This window comes from Microcaecilia unicolor, chromosome 3 (genome assembly GCF_901765095.1).
Source record: "Microcaecilia unicolor chromosome 3, aMicUni1.1, whole genome shotgun sequence".
Taxonomy (NCBI): domain Eukaryota; kingdom Metazoa; phylum Chordata; class Amphibia; order Gymnophiona; family Siphonopidae; genus Microcaecilia; species Microcaecilia unicolor.
The window spans coordinates 392,460,990-392,482,497 of record NC_044033.1 but is presented as its reverse complement, the minus strand read 5'-3'; the positions used below and the strand labels follow the sequence as shown (position 1 = coordinate 392,482,497).

At 44.5% G+C, this 21,508-nt stretch overlaps 1 protein-coding gene across 4 annotated transcripts in view; it reads right to left on the bottom strand.

Moving 5' to 3' along the window:
* Positions 1-21,508, bottom strand: part of HMBOX1 (homeobox containing 1) — a 303,546-nt gene that overhangs the window by 18,565 nt on the left and 263,473 nt on the right. For 2 of the 4 annotated variants that reach the window (XM_030198707.1, XM_030198705.1), the window contains exon 8: positions 12,362-12,456. In XM_030198707.1, coding sequence (XP_030054567.1) covers positions 12,362-12,456 — 95 coding nt within the window. The remainder of the gene's footprint in view (positions 1-12,361; positions 12,457-21,508) is intronic. The other 2 variants (XM_030198708.1, XM_030198709.1) reach the window with 2 other exon arrangements.

The window sequence follows — 21,508 nt, the reverse complement described above, 5'->3', positions numbered from 1 at the left end:
ATTTGCGACATCCCTTGTAATAACTGAGACTGGCCACTGTCAGGGGATAAGCTGCCAGGCTTGATGGAACTTTGGTTTGACTAAGCATAGCACATTGTATATTCATTAGTACAAAGTGATGCACATAAGGAAACATCTAGGAAATGGATCTTACGCTGATCCCCCATATCCAAGCAACCTTCAAAAGCTGCTTCTATCTTCTATCAACTATGCTGTTCTCTCTTTACAAAGGCAAGACTCATCACAGTGGTTCATGTCATGATAACATCACGGCTGGATTAAAAGTACAGCAAAGTTACTTACTGTAGCAGGTGTTCTCCAAGAACGGCAGGACTGGTATCCTTTCACCTGGGTGACGTCATCTCAACAAAGCCCGGTGCAGAAGCTGCCCAGCGCACTATGGGGTCCTTTTATTAAGGTGTGCTGAAAAGTGGCCTACGCTAGTGTAGGCTTGTGTTTTGGATGGCCGAAGATTTATTTTTCAGCGCACCTGTAAAAACTGTCTTTTTTGGGGGGCCGAAAATGGACGTGCGGCAAAATGAAAATTGGCATGCATCCATTTTGGGTCTGAGACCTTATCACTATCCATTTATTAAGTGGTAAGGTCTCACCCGTTAATCGGGCGGTAATGGTCAACGCATGTTCAAATGCCGATTACCGCCTGTGCGCCGGAAAATAAAAATATTTTATGGCGAAAGTAGAGGATGCATGTAAAAAATGAAATTACCGTGGTAGCTAGGCAGTAATTCCAAATTGATATGCGTTGGGCATGCGTAGGTGCCTACGCAGTTCAGTAAAAGGGGCCCTATATCTTTAAGAGGCTTCTGGCAGTAGTTCCACCATGCATGCACAAATGCTTTCCTTCCTGAAACACAAGCATGGACCCTCAGTAACATAAAATAATTAAAAAATAATTAACTCTAACGGGAGGTGGGAGGGGTGTAAGGACAGCTGTCCTGCTGTCCTCAGAGAACATCTGCTACAGGTCCTGGGGGGGTTTGTAGAGGGTAGATTTTGTTTTGTTTGGAGATTTTGAATGTGTGTCACTTTTTCAACTTTCCTATTAATATTGTAGTTCTATTTCTATTGATTTTATGTATTTTAATTTTTTTGACTTTTAAACCTCGTTGATATTTTATTATGTACTGCGGTATAATAAACCGTAACTATATCCTTACACCTGGGAATCTCTAGCTACCAGGCTCACCGAAAGCAACAACATTAGGACAATAAAGTCTTGCAGCAGCAAGAATAACTTGAATCCAATTAACTTTAAACTATATACAAACTGGCTGTAGAAGTGCAGCCTGGAACAGAATAAAAAAGAGGCCTAGGAGGGTGGAGTTCAATTCTAGACATAGGCGTAGTTTGACTGTTTCATTTGGGGGGGGGGGGGGGGGCAAAGGATGGGCGGAGCGTATTAGCATATTCATTTGCATATATACATATGCAAATGAATATAATATGGAGGAAGGAATTGAAATTTACAGGCAAAATATCACAGATGCACATTTCAAAAAGCTGACATTTCAATTAATAAATTCTGAATAAAATACTTTTATCTACCTTTGTTGTCTGATCATTTAGTTTTTCTATTCGCTTTGGTCCCAGTGTCTTCTGTTTTATGCAGTGTCTTCCAGTAGGCTTCCCTCTCTGCTCCCCACCCTCCGAGTCCATCTCTTGCTCCTTCCCTCTGCTCCCCACCCCTCCCAGTCTCATCCATCTTCTGTTCCTTCCCTCTGCTGTGCCTGACCTGTCCGAATCCCATCCATCTCCTGGTCCATCCCTCTGCTCCCCACCCCTCCCAGTCCCATCCATCTGTTGTTCCTTCCCTCTGCTCCTCACCCCTCCCAGTCCCATCCATCTCCTGGTCCATCCCTCTGCTCCCCACCCCTCCCAGTCCCATCTATCTTCCCTCTGCTCCCCACCCCTCCCAGTCCCATCCATCTCCTGGTCCATCCCTCTGCTCCCCACCCCTCCCAGTTCCATCCATCTTCCTTCTGCTGCCCCCCCCCCCGCGAGGTCCAAGATCGTGACTCCGTCTACCCCCCTCTCTTCCTCCCTCCCTCCGGCGCAGGCAGCAGTCTTTTTCAGCGTTCCTGGCAGCGGTAGCGATGTACACGCTGCCTTCGGTTTGCCCCGGAAGCCTTCTCTTCAAGTTCCTGTTCCCACCTATGCGGGAACAGGAACTTGAAGAGAAGGCTTCGGGGCAGAGCCGAAGGCAGCGTGTACAACGCTACTGCTGCCAGAAACGCTGAAAAAGACTGCTGCCTGCGCCGGAGAGAGGGAGGAAGAGAGAGGGGTAGACGGACACGCTCCGCTCCGTCTGCTTGGCTTCCCTGCCCTCTCTGTCTGCGTCCAGCCCGAAAGGAAATGACGTCAGAGGAAGGCGGGACGCAGACAGAGGGCAGGGAAGCCAAGCGGACGGAGAGGAGCGTGTGCCTGCTTTTTTTTTTTAAAACTACTGGCGCAGCGGCGCCTCATGGTCGTTTGGGGGGGCATTGCCCCCCCTCGCCCCCCCCCCCCCCAGTCTACGCCCATGATTTCTAGACACCAAATAAATTATGCAGGACTGTCTGGCCAAACTGACTGCTGCATCGGATATGCTGCTCAAGGCAGTAATAAGAAATAAATGTGTGGACGGAAAATCACATTGCAGCCTTGCATATCTCCTCAATGGAGGCTGACCTCAAGTAGGCTACTGATACACCATGGCTCTGACATTGTGAACAGTGACATGGCCCTCAAGAGTCAGCCCAGTCTGGGCATAAGAGAAGGAGATGCAAGCTACATAAGTACATAAGTATTTACATACTGGGACAGTCCAAAGGTCCATCAAGCCCAGCATCCTGTTTCCAACAGTGGCCAATCCAGGTGACAAATACCTGGCAGGATCCCAAAAAACTGCAAATCATTTTATGCTGCTTATCCCAGAAATAAGCAGTGGATTTTGCCCAAGTTCAATTTAATAATAATCTATGGACTTTTCATTTAGGAAGCCGTCCAAACCTTTTTTAAACTCTGCTAAGCTAACCGCCTTTACCACATTCTCTGGCAACGAATTCCAGAGTTTAATTACACGTTGAGTGAAGAAAGATTTTCTCTAATTCGTTTTAAAATTACTACTTTGTAGCTTTATCGCATGACCCCTAGTCCTAGTATTTTTGGAAAGCATAAACAGACGCTTTACGTCTACTTGTTCCATTCCACTCATTATTTTATAGACCTCTATCATATCTCCCCTCAGCCACCTTTTCTCCAAGATGAAGAGCCCTAGCCGCTTTAGCCTTTCCCCATAGGGAAGTCGTCCCATCCCCTTTATCATTTTCGTTGCCCTTCTTTGCACCTTTTCTAATTGCACTATATCTTCTTTGAGATGCGGCGGCCAGAATTGAACACAATATTTGAGGTGTGGTCGCACCATGGAGTGATACAAAGGAAAAGCCGATAGCCAATTGGATAAAGTGCACTTATCAATGGCTGTCCCCTTCCAGTTGAAATAAAAAGCTGGGTTGACTGTCCATGGGCTTTAGTCTGCTCTAGATAGAAGGCTAAGGCTCCCTGGCTGTCCAAGGTGTACATTGCACTTTCGCCAGGATGGGCATGCTGTTTGGGGAAGTATGTAAAAAAAAACAACAAGAACGGAAGATGTACAGAAAGACCAAACTAAAATCTTCCAAAGGTTCACTCAAATTAAGACAAATCTTGCTAGTCAGTCGGGGCCTCTGCAGGCAGCTTCTGGAGTAAGCAGGACTGAAGGTGAAGCTGCCTGCAGAGGCCCCGACTGACTAGCAAGATTTGTCTTAATTTGAGTGAACCTTTGGAAGAATATCTATATATGCTAATCCATAGACCCCTGAAGAAGGCCTCTTTGGCCGAAACACGGACCGTGTAGGGTCTTAATAAAGGAATTTGGCTTTTTTACACCTGTGATTTTAGTTTGGTCTTTCTGTACATCTTCCGTTCTTGTTGTTTTTTGGTGTTTTTTACGGGAGATTTGGACTCTCTTTGTCGTTGTTGGGGAAGTATGTCTGCAGAACAATTGACTAGTTAAGATGGACCTCTGACACCACCTTAGGGAGGCACTTAGGAACAATGCAGAGAACTACCCTGTTATTATGGAATCTAGTGTAAGGTGGATCAGCTACTAGGACCTGAAGCTCACTAACTCTGTGAGCTGACCGCCACCAAAAACAAGACCTTCTAGGTCAGGTACTTCAGATGACAGGAGCAGCGGCGTAGTGAGGCCGGTTGACACCCGGGGCGGGTCGCCGATGCGCACCCCCCCGGGTGCAGCACGGCGCACGCAACCCCCCCCTGGAGTGCATCTTTACCGCTGGCGCTCTGCCCCGCCGAGTGCACGTCGTCTCTGGGAGCTGCGTCGGCTCCGTTGGTTCCCTGATTTCTCCTCCCCAGTGCGTGCACCCGGGGCGGACCGCACCACCGCCCCCCCCTTTCCTACGCCACTGGACAGGAGTATAGTGGCTCAAAAGGAACTTTCATCAGCTGGGAAAGGATGGCATTGAGATTCCATGACACAGTAGGTTTGAAAGGGGGCTTTGTCAACATCAAACCTCTCATGAACAACAACTAAAGGATGTACAGAGATAGGCTCACCGTCTAAACGATGGTGATAAGCACTGATTCCAAAAAGGTGAACCCTTACAGAGTTGATTTTTAAACCACACTCAAAAGAGGTATAGGAGGTACTCAAGCAGTTTCCTGCATTTAAATTTAAAGCGTCCATGGTAAAAAAAATTAAAAATGGCCAAAGTGAAAACACAGATGGCATCTGTTTCCTGTGTCTAAATATAAGCGTCCAAGCTAAATAAAAAAAAAAATTAAAAGCGCATATATTTAGGCAGCCAATATGTGCATATGTTTGGGTTTTAACTGACGCATGCGCATAGGAGCTGAGGTTACCGTGGAACTCTTCTGTGTACGTACCAAGCACAATCCTCCAGCCAAACTCCCTAATGCTATGAGCGTGCCTATATTTGCATCTCATAAGCATTGAGCATTAGGGCACTGTTCTTCTGCACTGTTCTGGCGATATTTTTACAGAGCTATTCGGAACACTGCCGGAGTTTTGAGTATCGGGGCCTAAGGTATAGAAGTTACTAAACACCACCAAAATCACAATACTTTTAGGTCAGGTACTTGTGCTCAGCAGAATCAAGAAGCTCAAAGAAGGCTTTCATCAGCTGGGTTAAGACCACAATAATGATGCATGACAATCTTTTTATGGTAGACTTCAAATGAAGCAGGCACTATATGAACCTGAGAACAGAAACCCAGGTAAATTAACCCTAATAAAGTAGCTTTTTAAAAATAATATCCAGAAAAATGTAAAAGGTAAACAAGCAGTTTTTGTGGGGGCCACCAAAAGGAATTTAGAGCCTCACCATCATACTTGAAAGTAAACCTCCTCCATTTAAAACCAGAATCCCTCCTGGCAAAATCTAGGGGCAGAAAGACATTTTGCGCACTTATCCTTACTCTCTCAACATCCTAACGGTGAGGGTTAGGTACTGGATTCTGGAAGTAAAAGAGTGTGTATTACTCTTCTGTGTGGTGATATTTACAGAACTATCCACTGTAAGATAAAATTCTTTTTGTTTTGGCATAAATCACATTATGAAGACCAAAAAGTCCCTGCCCCCTTTAAGATTTACTAAAATATTGGCAGGCAGGGGCATGCATATGTGAGGACCTTCCCCTAGGAAAGGGAGAAGATATCAGTTGCTAGATAAATAATTCATCTTTTTATTTAGAACTATCACAAGGAGATCCACCTTGGGTAGGCCTCACTCAGGATCTTCTGTACTACCCCTGGTCCAAGTTGCACACATAGGGGTCTGATGTATCTGAAGTCAAGACTGTTTGCCAAGATGTTTTCCAGGCTGTTTTTGTGCATTTGCTTGTTGTCATTATGTTATTTATGGAAAATGCTGCATTCAAACAGACAGAAGCTGTAGTTCAATCCTGTCTACAATACAAATGATCTTATCTAGCTGGTAAAGTATTGAAGTGCATTCATGAATCTGCAGGAGAAGTATTGCTTCTGCTGATGATAATGGCAGCAATAACACAATAAAGAAAAATCATATTCCTGTTAGATTATTGTTCATTAAGTACTTATGAGTCTTACAGCAGGAACCTAAGACCCAGATCCAGATAATCAGGCTTGGTCAGCACCCAGAAAACAGTAACTGTACTAGGGTAGGCAGAAGCTCATAAGCACATAAGTATTGCCATACTGGGAAAGACCAAAGGTCCATCAAGCCCAGAATCCTGTTTCCAACAGTGGCCAATCCAGGTCACAAATACCTAGCAAGATCCTAAAAAAAGTACAAAACATTTTATGCTGCTTATCCCAGAAATAAGAAGTGGATTTTCCCCAAGTCCATTTTAATAATAGTCTATGGACTTTTCCTTTAGGAAGCTGTCCAAACCTTTTTTAAACCCCGCTAAGCTAACCACCTTTACCACATTCTCTGGCAACGAATTCTATGGAGCGATACAAAGGCATTGTAACGTCCTCATTTTTGTTTTCCATTCCTTTCCTATTAATACCTAACATTCTATTTGCTTTCTTAGCTGCCACAGCTTGATCTTGAATTTACCAGTAGCACAAGAACTGGAGTCTAAGCTTGAAATGAAGCAGGTCCCATGGCTGCAGCATGAACTGGAAGTGAACCACAACTGTAGGCCTGGAACAGGAAATAGCAACACATAGCAACTTGACAGCAAGGACTACATGTACAGGAAGCCTGATAAAAAGTGAGCTGACCTGGCTCTGAAGTGCTGCAAACAACTTCCATCCCTTTAACTGAACCCTAGTCAAGCTTTGCTACCTAGGGATGTGACCTTGAGGGCTATCTGACATAATCTTTTCCTCTACTATGTTTACATGTACCAGTCACTAGCTGGTTCAAGCCCCCATCAGAGTCTCACACAGTTTTGTTAGGACATTGATGTTCTCACAAGTTTGCAGAAGCATTCTTCGAGGTTTTAACAATCCCAGTCAACTAAATACATCTATCCATTTTGGCTTAATCTGAAGTTCAAACATAGCTTTCATTGCACATTCCTCATCTCTGTGGTCCTGGGTTTAGCTTGGGAAAAGATTAGCTGAGAATTATTTCAACAATATTTGGAATACTAGGTGTATCTGAAGGGGCCGTGGAAATTCCAGGTCAAAAGTAACTGGATTTATCTGTCATGCGATAGGATATGGTCCTAAGTATCTGTAGTCTAATTTGCAGCACGGGCACATGGACTTCAAATTCTTTGTTGCTATCCAAGCTTTCTGCCCCACCGTGTAAGCCTGAGCCTCTTGCCTTCTATTGCCAGTTTGAACATTGTAGGCCACTTAGCAGCTTTCGGCTTTAACTTCAATTCCCTCTGGGACTGGTGGATCTGGAGGAACTGATGGGGGGAATTATGGGTGAAATCCATTTGCAAACAGAGTCTGGGCTTTGGTGGTTGGAAGGATGCACAGCATTATTATAGGCAAATACAGCATAGGGTAGTAACAAATCAGTCATCTTAGTGGTACTGTTAATTGTTTAATATACTTGATATATCGCTTTAGTTGTCAGACAAATCTAAGTGGTTAACGATAAAAAAAAACAATGATTAGAAATGGAAAAGAACTCCATAAATTGATAGGAAAGTAACAATCACTCAACAAAAAGAAGAAACCATCCATACATCTGCAGTTTTGCACTGTATCATCATGCTCCCATCACTCCAGGTAGATGGCAGAGGTTGCGTAAGACCTAATAGGTAACAAAAGCCTGTTAAAAAAAGAAGGATTTCAGCAAGGAATGGAATGTGGTAAAGGATTTTTCTAAACGGAGTTAACGTGGAATAGAATTCCAAAGTACCGAAGCTAAGAAATAAAATGCAATAGATCTTGTGCATTCCCACTTGGCTCTAGAAGGGCTAGGAAGAACAAGTCTATTGTCAGTAAGAGAGTGGACAGTATGTGAGGGGATGTAAGAGATAATGTGCAAAGCTAAATAAGATGGGGTTCTGGTATAATGGACTATAGTATGTGTAAGAGTTAACATTTTAAATTTGACCCTATATGAAGACGGGCAAGCAGAGGCCTCACATGGTCTCAACGTTTGGCCTGGCAAAGGATTCTAATAGCTGTATTTTGTAAGGTTTGTAGATTTTTCAAACTTGATTGGGTGATTCCTGCATATGTCATATTGCATTGGTAATTCAAAAAAACACTGAAGAAGATATTGCTATAATACTTGGCTATTCCTCTCAGTTTGCCCATTAGTCTGCTGGTGAAATTCCACAGAAACATAGAAAATGGAGACAAAGACCATCAGTGCCTGCTCAGTCTGCCCATCCATACCATCTACTATCCCTTCCTCTCCCTTACAGCTCCTATATACTTGTCTCAAACTTTCTTGAACTCAGATATGGTCTTTGCCTCCACTACCTCTACTGGGATGCTGTTCCATGTATTCACCATCCTTTGTGTGAAGAGTAATTCCTCAGATTTCTCCTGAGTCTGTCCTTTCGCCTTCATCCTATGCTCCCTCATTCCAGAGCTCCTGCAGGATTTTGTAGCCCAAGTACAAAAACAGTGCTAGGTTCCTCCTCATGTTATCTGCACCACTGTAAATGTCTACCCTATAGCAGATTTTGGTATCATCTGCAAAGAAGCAAGTTTTACCGGACAGCACTTCTACAATATCACTTAAAGATGTTAAAAAGAACCGGGCTAAGAACTGATCTTTGTAGCATATCACTTGAAATGTCCCTTTACACAGAGTAAGCTCTATATGCTAGAGCTGTACTGAACAGCATACTTTACTATTCAGCTGAAGGGTGAAAAGAAATGGTATTTAAACCCTGGTTTGTAAGGTAGCACAGTGAGGCTGTAAGAAACACCCCATAGCTACATGGATGGTTGAAAAGGAATGTGATTTAATCCTTGTTATAAATGATATGAAGAAAAGGGCCCATTGATTGCTTGTTTGTAAAGTAAGCTGTGCTTATAGTTATGCTTTACCAGACCAGTGGGAAAACCTTGCCTGGATTGTGAGTTTGAGCAAGTTTGGGCAGAGGCCTTTAGTAAGAGATTACAGGAATATGTGGAGTGTACCTTAATGACAAAGTTTATGTTGTACACTGTTTAGTTTAGACTTATTAAAAGAGCCTGTATCTTGCTGACTGGTGTTCTAGCATACCAAAGGTAGGGCAGTAGGGGCAGTCTGGGGGTACAATGAGCAATTGTGCAGCTGTCGGCTCAGTAGGTCCCCTGCCCCCTCTGTCAACTTCCGTTTTCAGGGCAGGGGACCGGTAGAGCCAACAGCTCAGCGCACCCCCTTACTCGGAGAAGGGAGGCCGAGGGGGGGGGACATGCCTGGAGAAGGAGGGGTGCTCCGCCCCTAGATGCAACCAAGAAGGTTTAATTGACAGGAGATGGCATCATGTGTGACAAGCTGTAGCCGCCATCCTGATACACTCAGATCAAAGCAAATTATTGGTCCATGCCAAGCTACACATATGCAGTCCTTATTTCTAATAAGTGTTTTCTATTGTTTTGGGTGACTCAATATGGCGGCAAGTTTTGCCTACTGGCTTCAGGCCAGATAATAGGCCAAGCACACGCCTGCTGTCTCCTTTCAAATAAACCTCCTTGGTGGCAACCAAGGTAGGTATGCCACTGGACTGGTCTTAGTTTATTTCTCATCGTGGGCAGCCCAAAAGGAGAGGCTTCCCAGAACAGAGGGGTAAAGCCTTGTCCCTAGGGCCAGAAGGGGGTGCCCCAATGAGAGATACCATTGTTTTTTTTATAAAATAAGTGCCTTTTCCATCTCTAAACCTAGGCACCCTATTATAAAATTATCCTCCAAAAGTATGGAAGAAAGGTGGAAAACCTCCCAAGTCCCAAATAGGGGGCTGTTAAACATCGGTAATAGGGAGGCCTAGTTTAATACTTCTCTTATAAATAGGCTTAATACCAATCCTAGCTTGCCATAGTCACTGAGGAACAACTAGGGATACAGCACAAAATGTGTGTAGCACTGATTAATGAACTCCCCAAAATGCCTTATTAATGTGATCCACTAGTTGCAGGGAAGTCAGACATACAGGTGGTAACTGGACTGAAGGTTGCTTTCAAGCTGCATCCCTGCCTGTAACTGCACTACTTGCTATACAAGGTCAGCACTATCCAGTTACACAGCATGGAAGGGTCTGCCCTGCATGACTTCAACAAGCTGTGCATGGCAGACCCTTCCATGCTGTGTAACTGGATAGTGCTGGACTGGTACTGGAATGAGATCAAGGGCAAACTTGTCAGGTTATTTCCTTTTAAGCATGTTTGGGGCTCCTCTGTATGGACTTGAAAGAATCGCAAGTAAGAAACTGCGCTTGGGTTAAAACTTGCAAGTATGAAGAGCTATAGCATGTCAGAATTTCAATGACGCAGGTCCCATGGATTGGTGTGGGAACTGGAAGCGAACCAGAACTATACTTCTGGAAGCCTGCACCAGGTTGTTAACCCATTTGGAGAAATTGCCCCCCCCCCCCCCAAGTGAATATGAGTGAGATATTTGCATGCATTCCCTATACTGTATGTAGAAATAGCTGAAAGGAACTGTAACTGCAGACCTGGAACTGAAGTCAGCCAGCAGGTATCAGCTCAGCCTTAGGAGAGCTAATAGCGCTATTAGCTTTTCTAAGGTAACTAAGATATGTTTACAAATTTTTTTTTTTTTTTAGTTTTGAGTTTTTGCACTTACGTGAGGAGATTTCATAATGGAAAAACATATAACTATAAGGCTTAAAATGGACCAATGACAATCTTGGTGACTTCCACACTAAAATGGAATGTGAAAGTGCTGTTTACCACTGATAGGTCCATAAAACATAAATTTAAAAAAAAGCATTTATAAGTTTTTACCTCTTTGAAATGAGAATTAGATGTGCTGGGAACGTCTAGGAAGTGTACTGAGTAAAATTCCCCTGCATTTTGGACCCTACTTAAATACATATTCAAACTTATGCACAAAACAAAACAGGAGCTTGAGGAACTAATGAGGTGGTAGGAAGGTGAAGCTCCAACACCCAAAGTTAGCAGAATCAGCAGCAAGAAAAAAATTGGTGCTGTGTGGACCCAAAACCCTGCAGCACTTGGGAAGACTCTGCCATGGCAATGGCAAAGAAATCGGCAGTGTGGCAAGGGGACTCCAAACCCTGCAGCACAAGAAGAGACCCCACTATGGCAGTGGCAAAGAAATTATCAATGCACCATAGAGACCCCAAACCTGTGCCATGTGAAGTGGAGGCTCTGCCGTGGTGGTGGTGGCGGCTGATGAAGAGCCAGTGGGGGTTCTCAAACACTTCTGCCAGAGAAATTCTCTATAAAGCCAAGGTGGTACCTGCTTAAGAATTTCCTACATCTCTGCTGGAGAAGACTGCTATGTAGCTGCAGGGGAGATGACTGGTGCCCCCACCCTTGTCCACCTTAGGAGTTCTTAGCCCTCAGTGGACAAAAGCCTCCAAGAGAGGTAATAAGAGATGGGGGAGGGAAGGTGGTGAAGGGAAGAGGAAGTAAAAGAGAAATGAGGATGAGAGAGGGAGGACAGCAGGGAGGCAGATAATGGAAGGAAGGAAGGGGCTCTTGAGACTGACATAAAAAATTATCCCCTACCTGCAAGGAAAGGTTCACCACACTGACCCCCACATGCACTGAAAGGAACCCCCTCCCCCATGCACATACAAAGTCCTTCGTATTTGCACACCACACTCGCATCTTCTATAGTACACATTTAATCACACTGCTGTGCAATAAATAAAATGTACATATTATTTAAATTAATATATCTGGATTGGAGAAAGAGAAGCATGTTATTGTGTCACTCTGTAAGTGTACACTTTCCAACTTGTTTTATTTGTTAACAGGGTGAAAGGAGGGATGCTTCTTCTCAGATTAGTCTTCCTTATATCAGTTTATGGAGACTCAAACCCATAGGTGCACATTTAACATACTTGGTAAATAAGGATAGGCAGATTTTTCAGGATATGCATGTGAAAACGTTTTTCACACACATTAAATCAGATCAGCCTTTGGGATCAATTAATTCTGCTCCTCTATCCATCCTAATTACAGAATGCTGCGTTTCAGATGCAACCTTCAACAGGACTAAACATGCACATGCAAGTTTTGAAAAATAGAGTCAACGACGCAGAAACACATTCGGTTATTTTTATGGAGACAGATCTACATTCCTAGTATAAAAGATACATGCAGATACTGTGGTTGTGCAGCAAAGTATCACATGTGCTCCCCGTATGGATCGTATGCGGTAGCTCTGATGCTTACCTGTTCTGAATAATCATTTCCATCAACATCATCACTGTTGGAATGACCCCCTGGACTCTGTACATCTATCCCATGACTCTCCAGGATTGCTGCTTCTTCGAAAAAAGCAGAAAGGTCCCTAAATTATCTGATACAGTACTACAAAAGTTCCTAAGATGTACAAAACCCTACTGACAATAGGGCAGTTCTTTAAATTGATGTGCTGCCCATAAAATTTCTTATCCTTTGTTTTTAAACTTGAACACATCAATAACATTTTCCCTTTATTCACTTGCAGCCCTGCAGATGTCTAGTGGTAATCTCAGACTCTGTTTGCCTGAGGCTGCAGTTAAACATTTGCAGGGTTTCTATTTTTTACATTTTAGATACATTAACTAAACAAGCCCTCAGACAACTGAAAAAACAAATGCCTATAACACACAAACAGTTTCAATTGCACAGAAGCGGTGGGCAGTACCATTGAAATGAACAGGACTGTCAGTGGTTGCTTGCTGTTTTCACAACAGAGGTGACTGTACTGTTAACACGCATTCACGAAGGGTGGTAACTTATTCTGTATGTTGAGAACTGTGTTTTCTACAGTACGATATATGTTCATGTACTGCTGGGGGGCTTGAGGAGATAAAAGTAAGAAGCTATGGATAGGAGAAGAGAAAAGAGAGAGAGAAAAAGCTGTGCCAATGAGCAAAATTGGGAACTGTTTTCAGCTTACATACCAAGGAATTTTCTTGCTTACGCTACCATCGCCAGAGATGGAAATGTTTATTTATTTCTGTATTTATCTGGTGCCATGACCTAGGAGTCTTACAAAACACAGTGGACCAGACAAAAACTAAGTGACACATAACTTATTCTGTAATTACTGGGAAATGATCATGCTTTTAGGCTTAATTTTAAGCAGTGCAGAAAATTCTTGGACTTCAGAGGGTCATTTTATTCTAATGGTGTGGTCCAAGAGCGGAATGTTCTTGAAATCTGCAGGATGACTGACACAGAGAAAAGCGGGTGCTAGAAGGATTAAAGGTGACAAATCTGTGAAGATGTTTATTATTTGTCTTTCCACAAGAAAGTTAAGGTCTTATTTTGTTACTTTAGCTTATGGCCCTGCTGGTTAAGAAGCTGATTGGTATACTTATGTGTATGTCTTTATTACGTCTGTTTTATGTACAGCTCGCAGGCTTTTCCAAACCTATACTGGGGACCTCAGCCAGTCAGGTTTTCAGGATATCCATAATGAATACACTGGAGGTAAATTTGTATGTATTCCCTTCTAGCACACGTAAATTTATCTCATGCGCATTCACTGTGGATATCCAGAAAACTCAACTGGCTGTGGATGGGTCCCCAGGCCAGGTTTGGGAAGCCCTGCTATAAGGCTTTGTGATTTGTGGATTAAAAACTGGTTGAAGGATAGGAAACAGAGAGTGGGGTTAAATGGGCAGTATTCACAATGGAGAAGGGTAGTTAGTGGGGTTCCTCAGGGGTCCGTGCTAGGACCGCTGCTTTTTAATATATTTATAAATGATTTAGAGATGGGAGTAACTAGCAAGGTAATTAAATCTGCTGATGACACAAAGTTATTCAAAGTCGTTAAATCGCGACAGGATTGTAAAAAATTACAAGAGGACCTTACGAGACTGGGAGGCTAAATGGCAGATGATGTTTAATGTGAGCAAGTGCAAGGTGATGCATGTGGGAAAGAGGAACCCGAATTATAGCTACGTCATGCAAGGTTCCACGTTAGGAGTTACGGACCAAGAAAGGGATCTGGGTGTCGTCGTCGATAACACACTGAAACCTTCTGCTCAGTGTGCTGCTGCGGCTAGGAAAGCGAATAGAATGTTGGGTATTATTAGGAAAGGTATGGAAAACAGGTGTGAGGATGTTATAATGCCGTTGTAGCGCTCCATGGTGCGACCGCACCTTGAGTATTGTGTTCAATTCTGGTCGCCGCATCTCAAGAAAGATATAGTAGAATTGGAAAAGGTGCAGTGAAGGGCGACTAAAATGATAGCGGGGATGGGACGACTTCCCTATGAAGAAAGACTAAGGAGGCTAGGGCTTTTCAGCTTCGAGAAGAGACGGCTGAGGGGAGAAATGATAGAGGTATATAAAATAATGAGTGGAGTGGAACAGGTGGATGTGAAGCGTCTGTTCACGCTTTCCAAAAATACTAGGACTAGGGGGCATGCGATGAAACTACAGTGTAGTAAATTTAAAACAAATAGGAGAACGTTTTTCTTCACCCAACGCGTAATTAGACTGTGGAATTCGTTGCCGGAGAACGTAGTGAAGGCAGTTGGCTTGGCAGAGTTTAAAAAGGGGTTGGATGGTTTCCTAAAGGACAAGTCCATAAACCGCTACTAAACGGACTTGGAAAAATCCTAAATTCCAGGAATAACATGTATAGAATGTTTATACGTTTGGGAAGCTTGCCAGGTGCCCTTGGCCTGGATTGGCCGCTGTTGTGGACAGGATGCTGGGCTCGATGGACCCTTGGTCTTTTCCCAGTATGGCATTACTTATGTACTTATGTACTTATGAGCAGTGTTATCTGGAATCAGCAGAGCTTAAGTAGACATATAGGAAGCAACAAGACTATGAATAGTTTTATGGGCAAGGACAAGAATTTTCAAAAGATAGCAGGATTTGACTGGAAGCCAAAGCAATTCAAAGAGAAGTGGAGGAATGTTAAGTGTGACTTGGTAACTGGAAGCCAAGGTATGAAACACAGTTTGAAAATTTTATAAAAGTTGAAGGGTAGACTAGCCTGGAAATTGTTACAGTAAACACGGCTCGCCATATGTACTATACTGTAAAGCACCCTGGAATAGCTGCTTATATAAATACTATAAATAATGTGCAACAGTAATCAACAGTTAGGAGGATCACATTTGCATAAAGGGAAATTTCAAAGCTTTTCCTACACACATATGCTGATTTTTCCCTCTCCCTGGAGGGTAAAGTATCCACATTGGTTACAAGGTCAGTGAAAGAACAGAGTCAGGGTGAAGGGGGCTGGGGAACAGAAAGTTCATGTGTTTTCCTTCTGATGGTCCCACACAGACTTTCCACAAATACATTCCTACTGTACCTGCCTCTAAACAAATGCATTCACACTGCAGCCTCATTCCTTGCTAGCCTGCATTTTCCAAGGGAAACCCCCTGGAGGTTTCCCTTTGAAAATGTGATTGCAGTCTCCTGGGGCTGAAAGACCTCTAAGTAATATAAAAATTGCTCTGAAATTGTATAGCTGAGAAGAGAGTATAAGAATCTGAGTGGAGTGCATTTCTTCGCATTTCTTAAGTAGTGTGCGCTAATTTGGCTGCATGGCACTCAGATGACATCTTCTAGATATCCCGTAGTTTGGTACCACTAGGAGGCTAGGGTCCATTGGGCTGATCTCATGTGAAGGCGTGTCATGGGAGTCACATAAACTGTGGAAGCCATATGACCTAACAGCCTCAACATCTGCTGAGACGTGACCTGCTGAGAGACTCGAACCTGAAAAGCCAGAGCGACTACAGTGTCCGCTCTCAGTCCCGGGAGAAAAGCTCAAACCTTCTGCGTATCGAGCAGGGCTCCAATGAATTCTATTTGATGGGCAGGGTGAAGATGGGACTTGGGCTAGTTTATAACGAACCCTATTAGCTCTAGCACCCAAATAGTCCTCCGCAAATAGCTCAAATAGCTCTAGCACCCAAATAGTCCTCCTTCACCAGCCAATCGTCGGGGTAAGGGAACACATGCACCCCCAGCCTGTGTAGCAACGCTGTGACTATTGCTAGGCTGACGCAAGGCCAAAATGTAACACGCAGTACTGGGAGTGGTATATTCCCAGCCGAAATCAAAGATACTTCCGGTGAGCAAGAAATGTGGGTATATGCATCATTTAAGTCCAGAGAGAATAGTCAATCGTGTTCCTGAATCATGGGAAGAAGGGTGCCCAGGGAAACCATTCTGAACTTTTCTTTGACCAGGAATTTGTTCAGGGCCCTTAGATCTAGGATGGGATGAATCCTCTGTCTTCTTTTACACAAGGAAGTACCTGGTATAGAATCCCTGCCCTTTTTCCCTGATGGAACGGGTTCAACTGCATAGGCCTTTAGAAGGGCGAAGAATTCCTCTACAAGTACCTGTTCATGCTGAGAGCTGAAGTAATGAGCTCTTGGAGGGCCAATTTGGAGGTTTTTGAAGTCAATTGAGGATGTATCCGGTGCAGACTATTTGGAGAACCCATCAGTCAGAGGTTATAAGGGGCCACCTTTCGCAGAAAAACTTCAGCCTCCCCCCGACTGGCAGGTCGTCTGGTACGGACACTTTGACAGCAGCTATGCTCTGCTGGAGCCATCAAAAGCTCATCCCTTGATTTCACTGGGGAGCAGCAGGAGCCTTAGGCGCACCCTGTTCATGAGTGCACTGGGGTTGAGCCTGAGTACGCCATGGGGCATCCACAAACCATTGCTGAACTGACAGTTCCAAATCAGAAACATGCAGACATGAGAGTCTGTGCATTGTTATACTCTGGGCAGAGATCTTGGATGCCATGTCAAAGGTGTCATAGGCGCCCCTGGCCAAGAACTTATGACACACCTTCTGCTGCTTAGCCAACTGGAATACCGACTGATTCCCACAAGTACACACTCGTGAAGAGCTGGTAGAATTGTATATATAACACAAGCATTGAGGCCTGAAACATCTTCCTCCCAAAAGAATCCAAGGTCCTAACTTCTCTAGAACTGATGGAATCCGCCCTTAAAAGGGCGGATTCCATCACCATCGGATCTTATACATTGTGTCGATCTTCTTGGGCAGGACAGAGACCGACAGAGGGGACTCCCAATTCCTATCGAGGTTGAGTACCTCGTGGAGAGGGACAGTCACATTCTCCCTAGGAGGAGACTCATAGTCCAGGACCTTGAGCATCTTAGCCTTGGGCTCCTCCTACACCTCCAAATGAAATGGAATAGCCTCAGCCATTTCCTTTACAAAAGAGGGGAATGAAAGCCTCTCCGGGGGAGACTTTCTTCTTTCAAGTGGAGGGGAGGATTCAGAGGGGATACCAGAGGACTCATCCTCCAAAAAGTACCTTGAATCCTCCTCTGACTCCAATGAGTGTTCATCATCGGTGTCAACAGCAACCCCTCATGAGTAGGCTGAGACTGAGTCATGTCCTCGAGAGAGGCGTCGAGGAGTTGGCTCCTGCCTCAACTTCAGCAAAGCTTCCTCCGACGACATCGAGGGGTACCGGCTTGGGAGACAGTTGACACCGGGGCCACATGTGACACTGGCATTGGGGACCACATAGCAGGCTGAGGGCCAAGCAGGGGCGCAACGGATGGCAGGGTAGGTGTAAGCACCCCTGATGCTTTTGCATACCACTGCTAAAGGCCATCCCAGCAGCTCAGGAAGCAAGGCCCGGATACACTCCTCGAGGGCCAACACCGGGAATGACTAGGGTGCTAGCTCCGAGACAGGCTGTAGAACTGGTTGGGCCGAGACAGGAGTCAAGTCCTGGCTGCTATAGGAGACCAATGCATCGGCACCTCCTGGATGGAGGGGGAAGTGGTCTGCTTCTCGGGTGCCAAATCCCTCAATGTCCCAGAGCTCCCAGAACTATGTGTCGAGGACGACCAATGCTGATGCTTTTTGGTCTTTGCCCGGAGCTCAGGATCAAGACTCCTTGATGCCGACGACATGGAATCCTCACGTCACCTCGGGGTCAGGTCTGACACTGGCCGTTCCCGAGGACCATGCCAAGCTGTCAGCATCGAGACAAGTGGAGACCCACTCGAAACACTACTGCTCTCAGTGTCTACGGATCTCGAAACATGCATACCAACACTCCCGATGCAGTCTTCGACATCAATGCTGATGCCGCTGACCTTGATGCTGATCTCGGACCTAGGTCCAAAAATCTTATCGCTTTGAGCCTCTCTGGACAGTTGAGTCCTCTTCTTCATCCAAAGAGAAAGGACATAGTTAGCAGGGCTATGGTCAGGCCCTAAGAACTGAAGACACCAAGAATGGGTGTCTGTGCCAGAGATTGTCCGATTGCACCGGGTACAGTGCTTAAAGCCACTGGGAACTTTAGTGTACATGGATGTAAAAACCTCTGCAGTCAAATCAAAAGACACAATGGTGTCTGAAAAAAGGAGCAAGACACCAGAAAAAAAGTGAAGGGAAAGACCTGGCCAAAATCTAGGCCTAAACGCGACCTAAGACATGAAAATGAAAGGAAACTTAAAACTTGGGGAAAATAACTAAAACAACTACGGGTGAAAAAGAGTCTGAAGACCGAAACAGAGGCACAGCGAAAATTCACCAAAAAGGCATCAAAAATTAAAACCCAAAAAGTCAAAAAGTCCAGACTGGACTTGAAGAGAGATCACATAAATGCAACCGCTCCTCACTGCGGTAGAAAAATAACTGCAATAACTGCAGCCTCGTGGTAGGTGGGAAGGCACTCGCGCATGCATGGTGGAGCGTGTTTCGTGCTCCACAAAGCTCTGTTAAGATTGTTATAAGCTCCGGACCGGGCAACGTGGTGCCACGTTACTCAACTGTGAGAATCAATAGCCTGTTTCTCCTCAGAAAATTAGAATTACTGTATACGGAGGAAGAATGTCGATGAGGAGGGAAGCATAGTTGTACAAACATTTAGTTAATTTAAAAAGAATACCCAAGATAGAAGAAATAAATATCATGGAAAGTTATTTTATAACAGGTTGCCTAGGTTGGGAGGACAAGTAGGTTATTTTAAGCCTATTTTTAAATGACACACAGGCACCTATGTGCTCCTACCCCATTCCAATGGACTACCAGGAATTATTTCAGATAGGCCCAAAATGGGGGGGGGGGGCAGGATTAGAAAGGTGCTTGTCTTGGGGGGGGGGGGGGGGAGGGAAGTTGCTGTTTATTCAGCTCTGGCCCCTTTAAGAAAGGCATTAGAGGCCTGATGCTCCTCAGGAGCAGCATAACACAGTTTGTGAAGTTGATCGACATTATTCATTTTGTGTGGGAGTTGCTAACTTACACTACTGAATTACAGTAGGTTAGTGTCTGCTGTGGTAAGTTAAGCAGTGGTAAAATGCCATATTTTACCACAGCTTCTCACCTAAGTCATCTTTACAAACTTTAGCTCCTCTACATTTTCTACTGTTCCATCCCCTGCCACTACTTACATCACACAGTGCATGGTCTCCGTTCCTTTTATCTCGCTGCACCTCACGCCTGTACGTTAGCCCCGTCTTTGGCCGTTTTCAAATCCAGGCTAAAAGCCCACCTCTTTAACATTGCTTTTGACTCCTAACCACTACTCACTTGCCCTGTACCCTTTTATTCCCACCTCTCTTTCCAGCCACTGTTACTCATATGTTTTGGACTTGTAAGTGTATCAGTCTTTTTGGCACAATATAATAGACTTATTTGTATACTGTGCTGCACAGACGTATACCACTGATGGCTGATATCCAATTATTTTCTAATTTTGTGACTTTAGGACTGCGAAAAGGAGCTAACTCCTTAATGAAAAAGCTTGTGCTCTAGCTAGGAAATGTATTCTGAACTGGAAACAACCACTGCCTCCCTTCTTTGACTGAACGGAGAAATGAAATGTATCATTTATTGAAACTGGAAAGATAAGATGCAAAGAGAGGATCGCCTAGGGTTTGGAAAATGTTCCAGCAAATCTGGTTTCCCATTTGGGAGGGTCTTTCTCCTAAAGCCCATAGTTAATTGTTGAATTTGTAATATGGTATCTTGCTGTTTTCATATACAGAGCTTCCAGAAGGGGTGAGTGGATGGAAGGGATAGATTGTGGGGTGAGGAGAGGTGAGGGATTGGGGAAGGCTGCACTGGTATTTAAACTGTTTGTTTTCTTGGGGTCGCCATGAAGAGATGACGTGTGACTCCAATTGCTTTTCTATTGATTGTGATGTAGAGAATGTGGGTCTGAAAGTTAATGTTGATAGGGTCTGGGGTGGGAGGTGAAACAAGAAAAGGAATATAGAAACTATCCAGTGTCTAATATAATGTTGAGGTCACTACAGGTTTGTTTGATGGACATGCCAATGTTCTGTAATTTTCGGTTATTATTGTAACTGTGCTGGTTGTTTCTAAATAAAAATTTATATTAAAAAAAAATCATATTCCCTGCATATACTGTTTGACACTTTACATGTGTTGGCACAATGGCTGTTTGATGTGTTAATAAGTATTATCATAGCAGTAGTAAGATTTACTTACATTCAACATGGTGATTATCTAAATTCTGTTGAGTCAATATTCAAATGACTGAGGGTGGTCTGGGCCCCCGGGCACTGAGCGTGGTCTGGGCCCCCGGCCGCTGTTCGACACCCCGTCATCCCTGCCCCAGTCCTACCTGAGGATTCCTGGTAGTCTGGTGGCTTCTGTGGGGGGAGGGGGGCATGTTCTTTCCTGCCCGTGCGCTGCCGCTATTCCCTCACCTGCCAGCGCTTCCGTGTTTTCAAAATGGCGACCGAGTCTTCCCGTAGTAGTCTCACTGTCTAGGGAGTCTCTGCCATCAATTTAAAAATACGGTGGTGCCAGGCGGGGGGGGGGGGGGGGGGGGGGGGGTGGGGGGGGTGGGGGTGTGGTAATAGCGGCAGCCCAGCGGGCTGGGCAGGAAAAAACATGTTCTCCCCGCTGAGGCCACTAGATCACCAGTGGTGTGCCGGGCATCTGGTCAGAGCCTCTGGGCCCCCAGGCACTGTCTGGCTGCCTGAATGGTCAGTCCGCCCCTAACGGCTAGTATTTTTTTTCAACACTGTGTAGCTGCGGTGTGTATATTCCATATATTCAGTGCCGCTATCCAGATAGTGAGTGGCACTGAATATACAGGGGCAGCTTTGATTGTTGTTGGCTCTATGAATAGCTATGTTGTTAGGACAGTCTTCTTGTTGTCCTAAATTAATCTACATAGCTATATGGATAACAGCTGGATACCATCAACTATGGTACAGTTGGACAAAATGCTCATTCTCTGTCCTTGAACTATCCAATTAGAGCTGGGGCAGGCTCTACGAATTTTCAACAGCATTATGCAGATAGTGCCACTGAAAATTGGTGGATAGGGCTCTTACTTGTAAAGCGGCTGCCTCCATATGGATAAGTGCTTTTGAATAT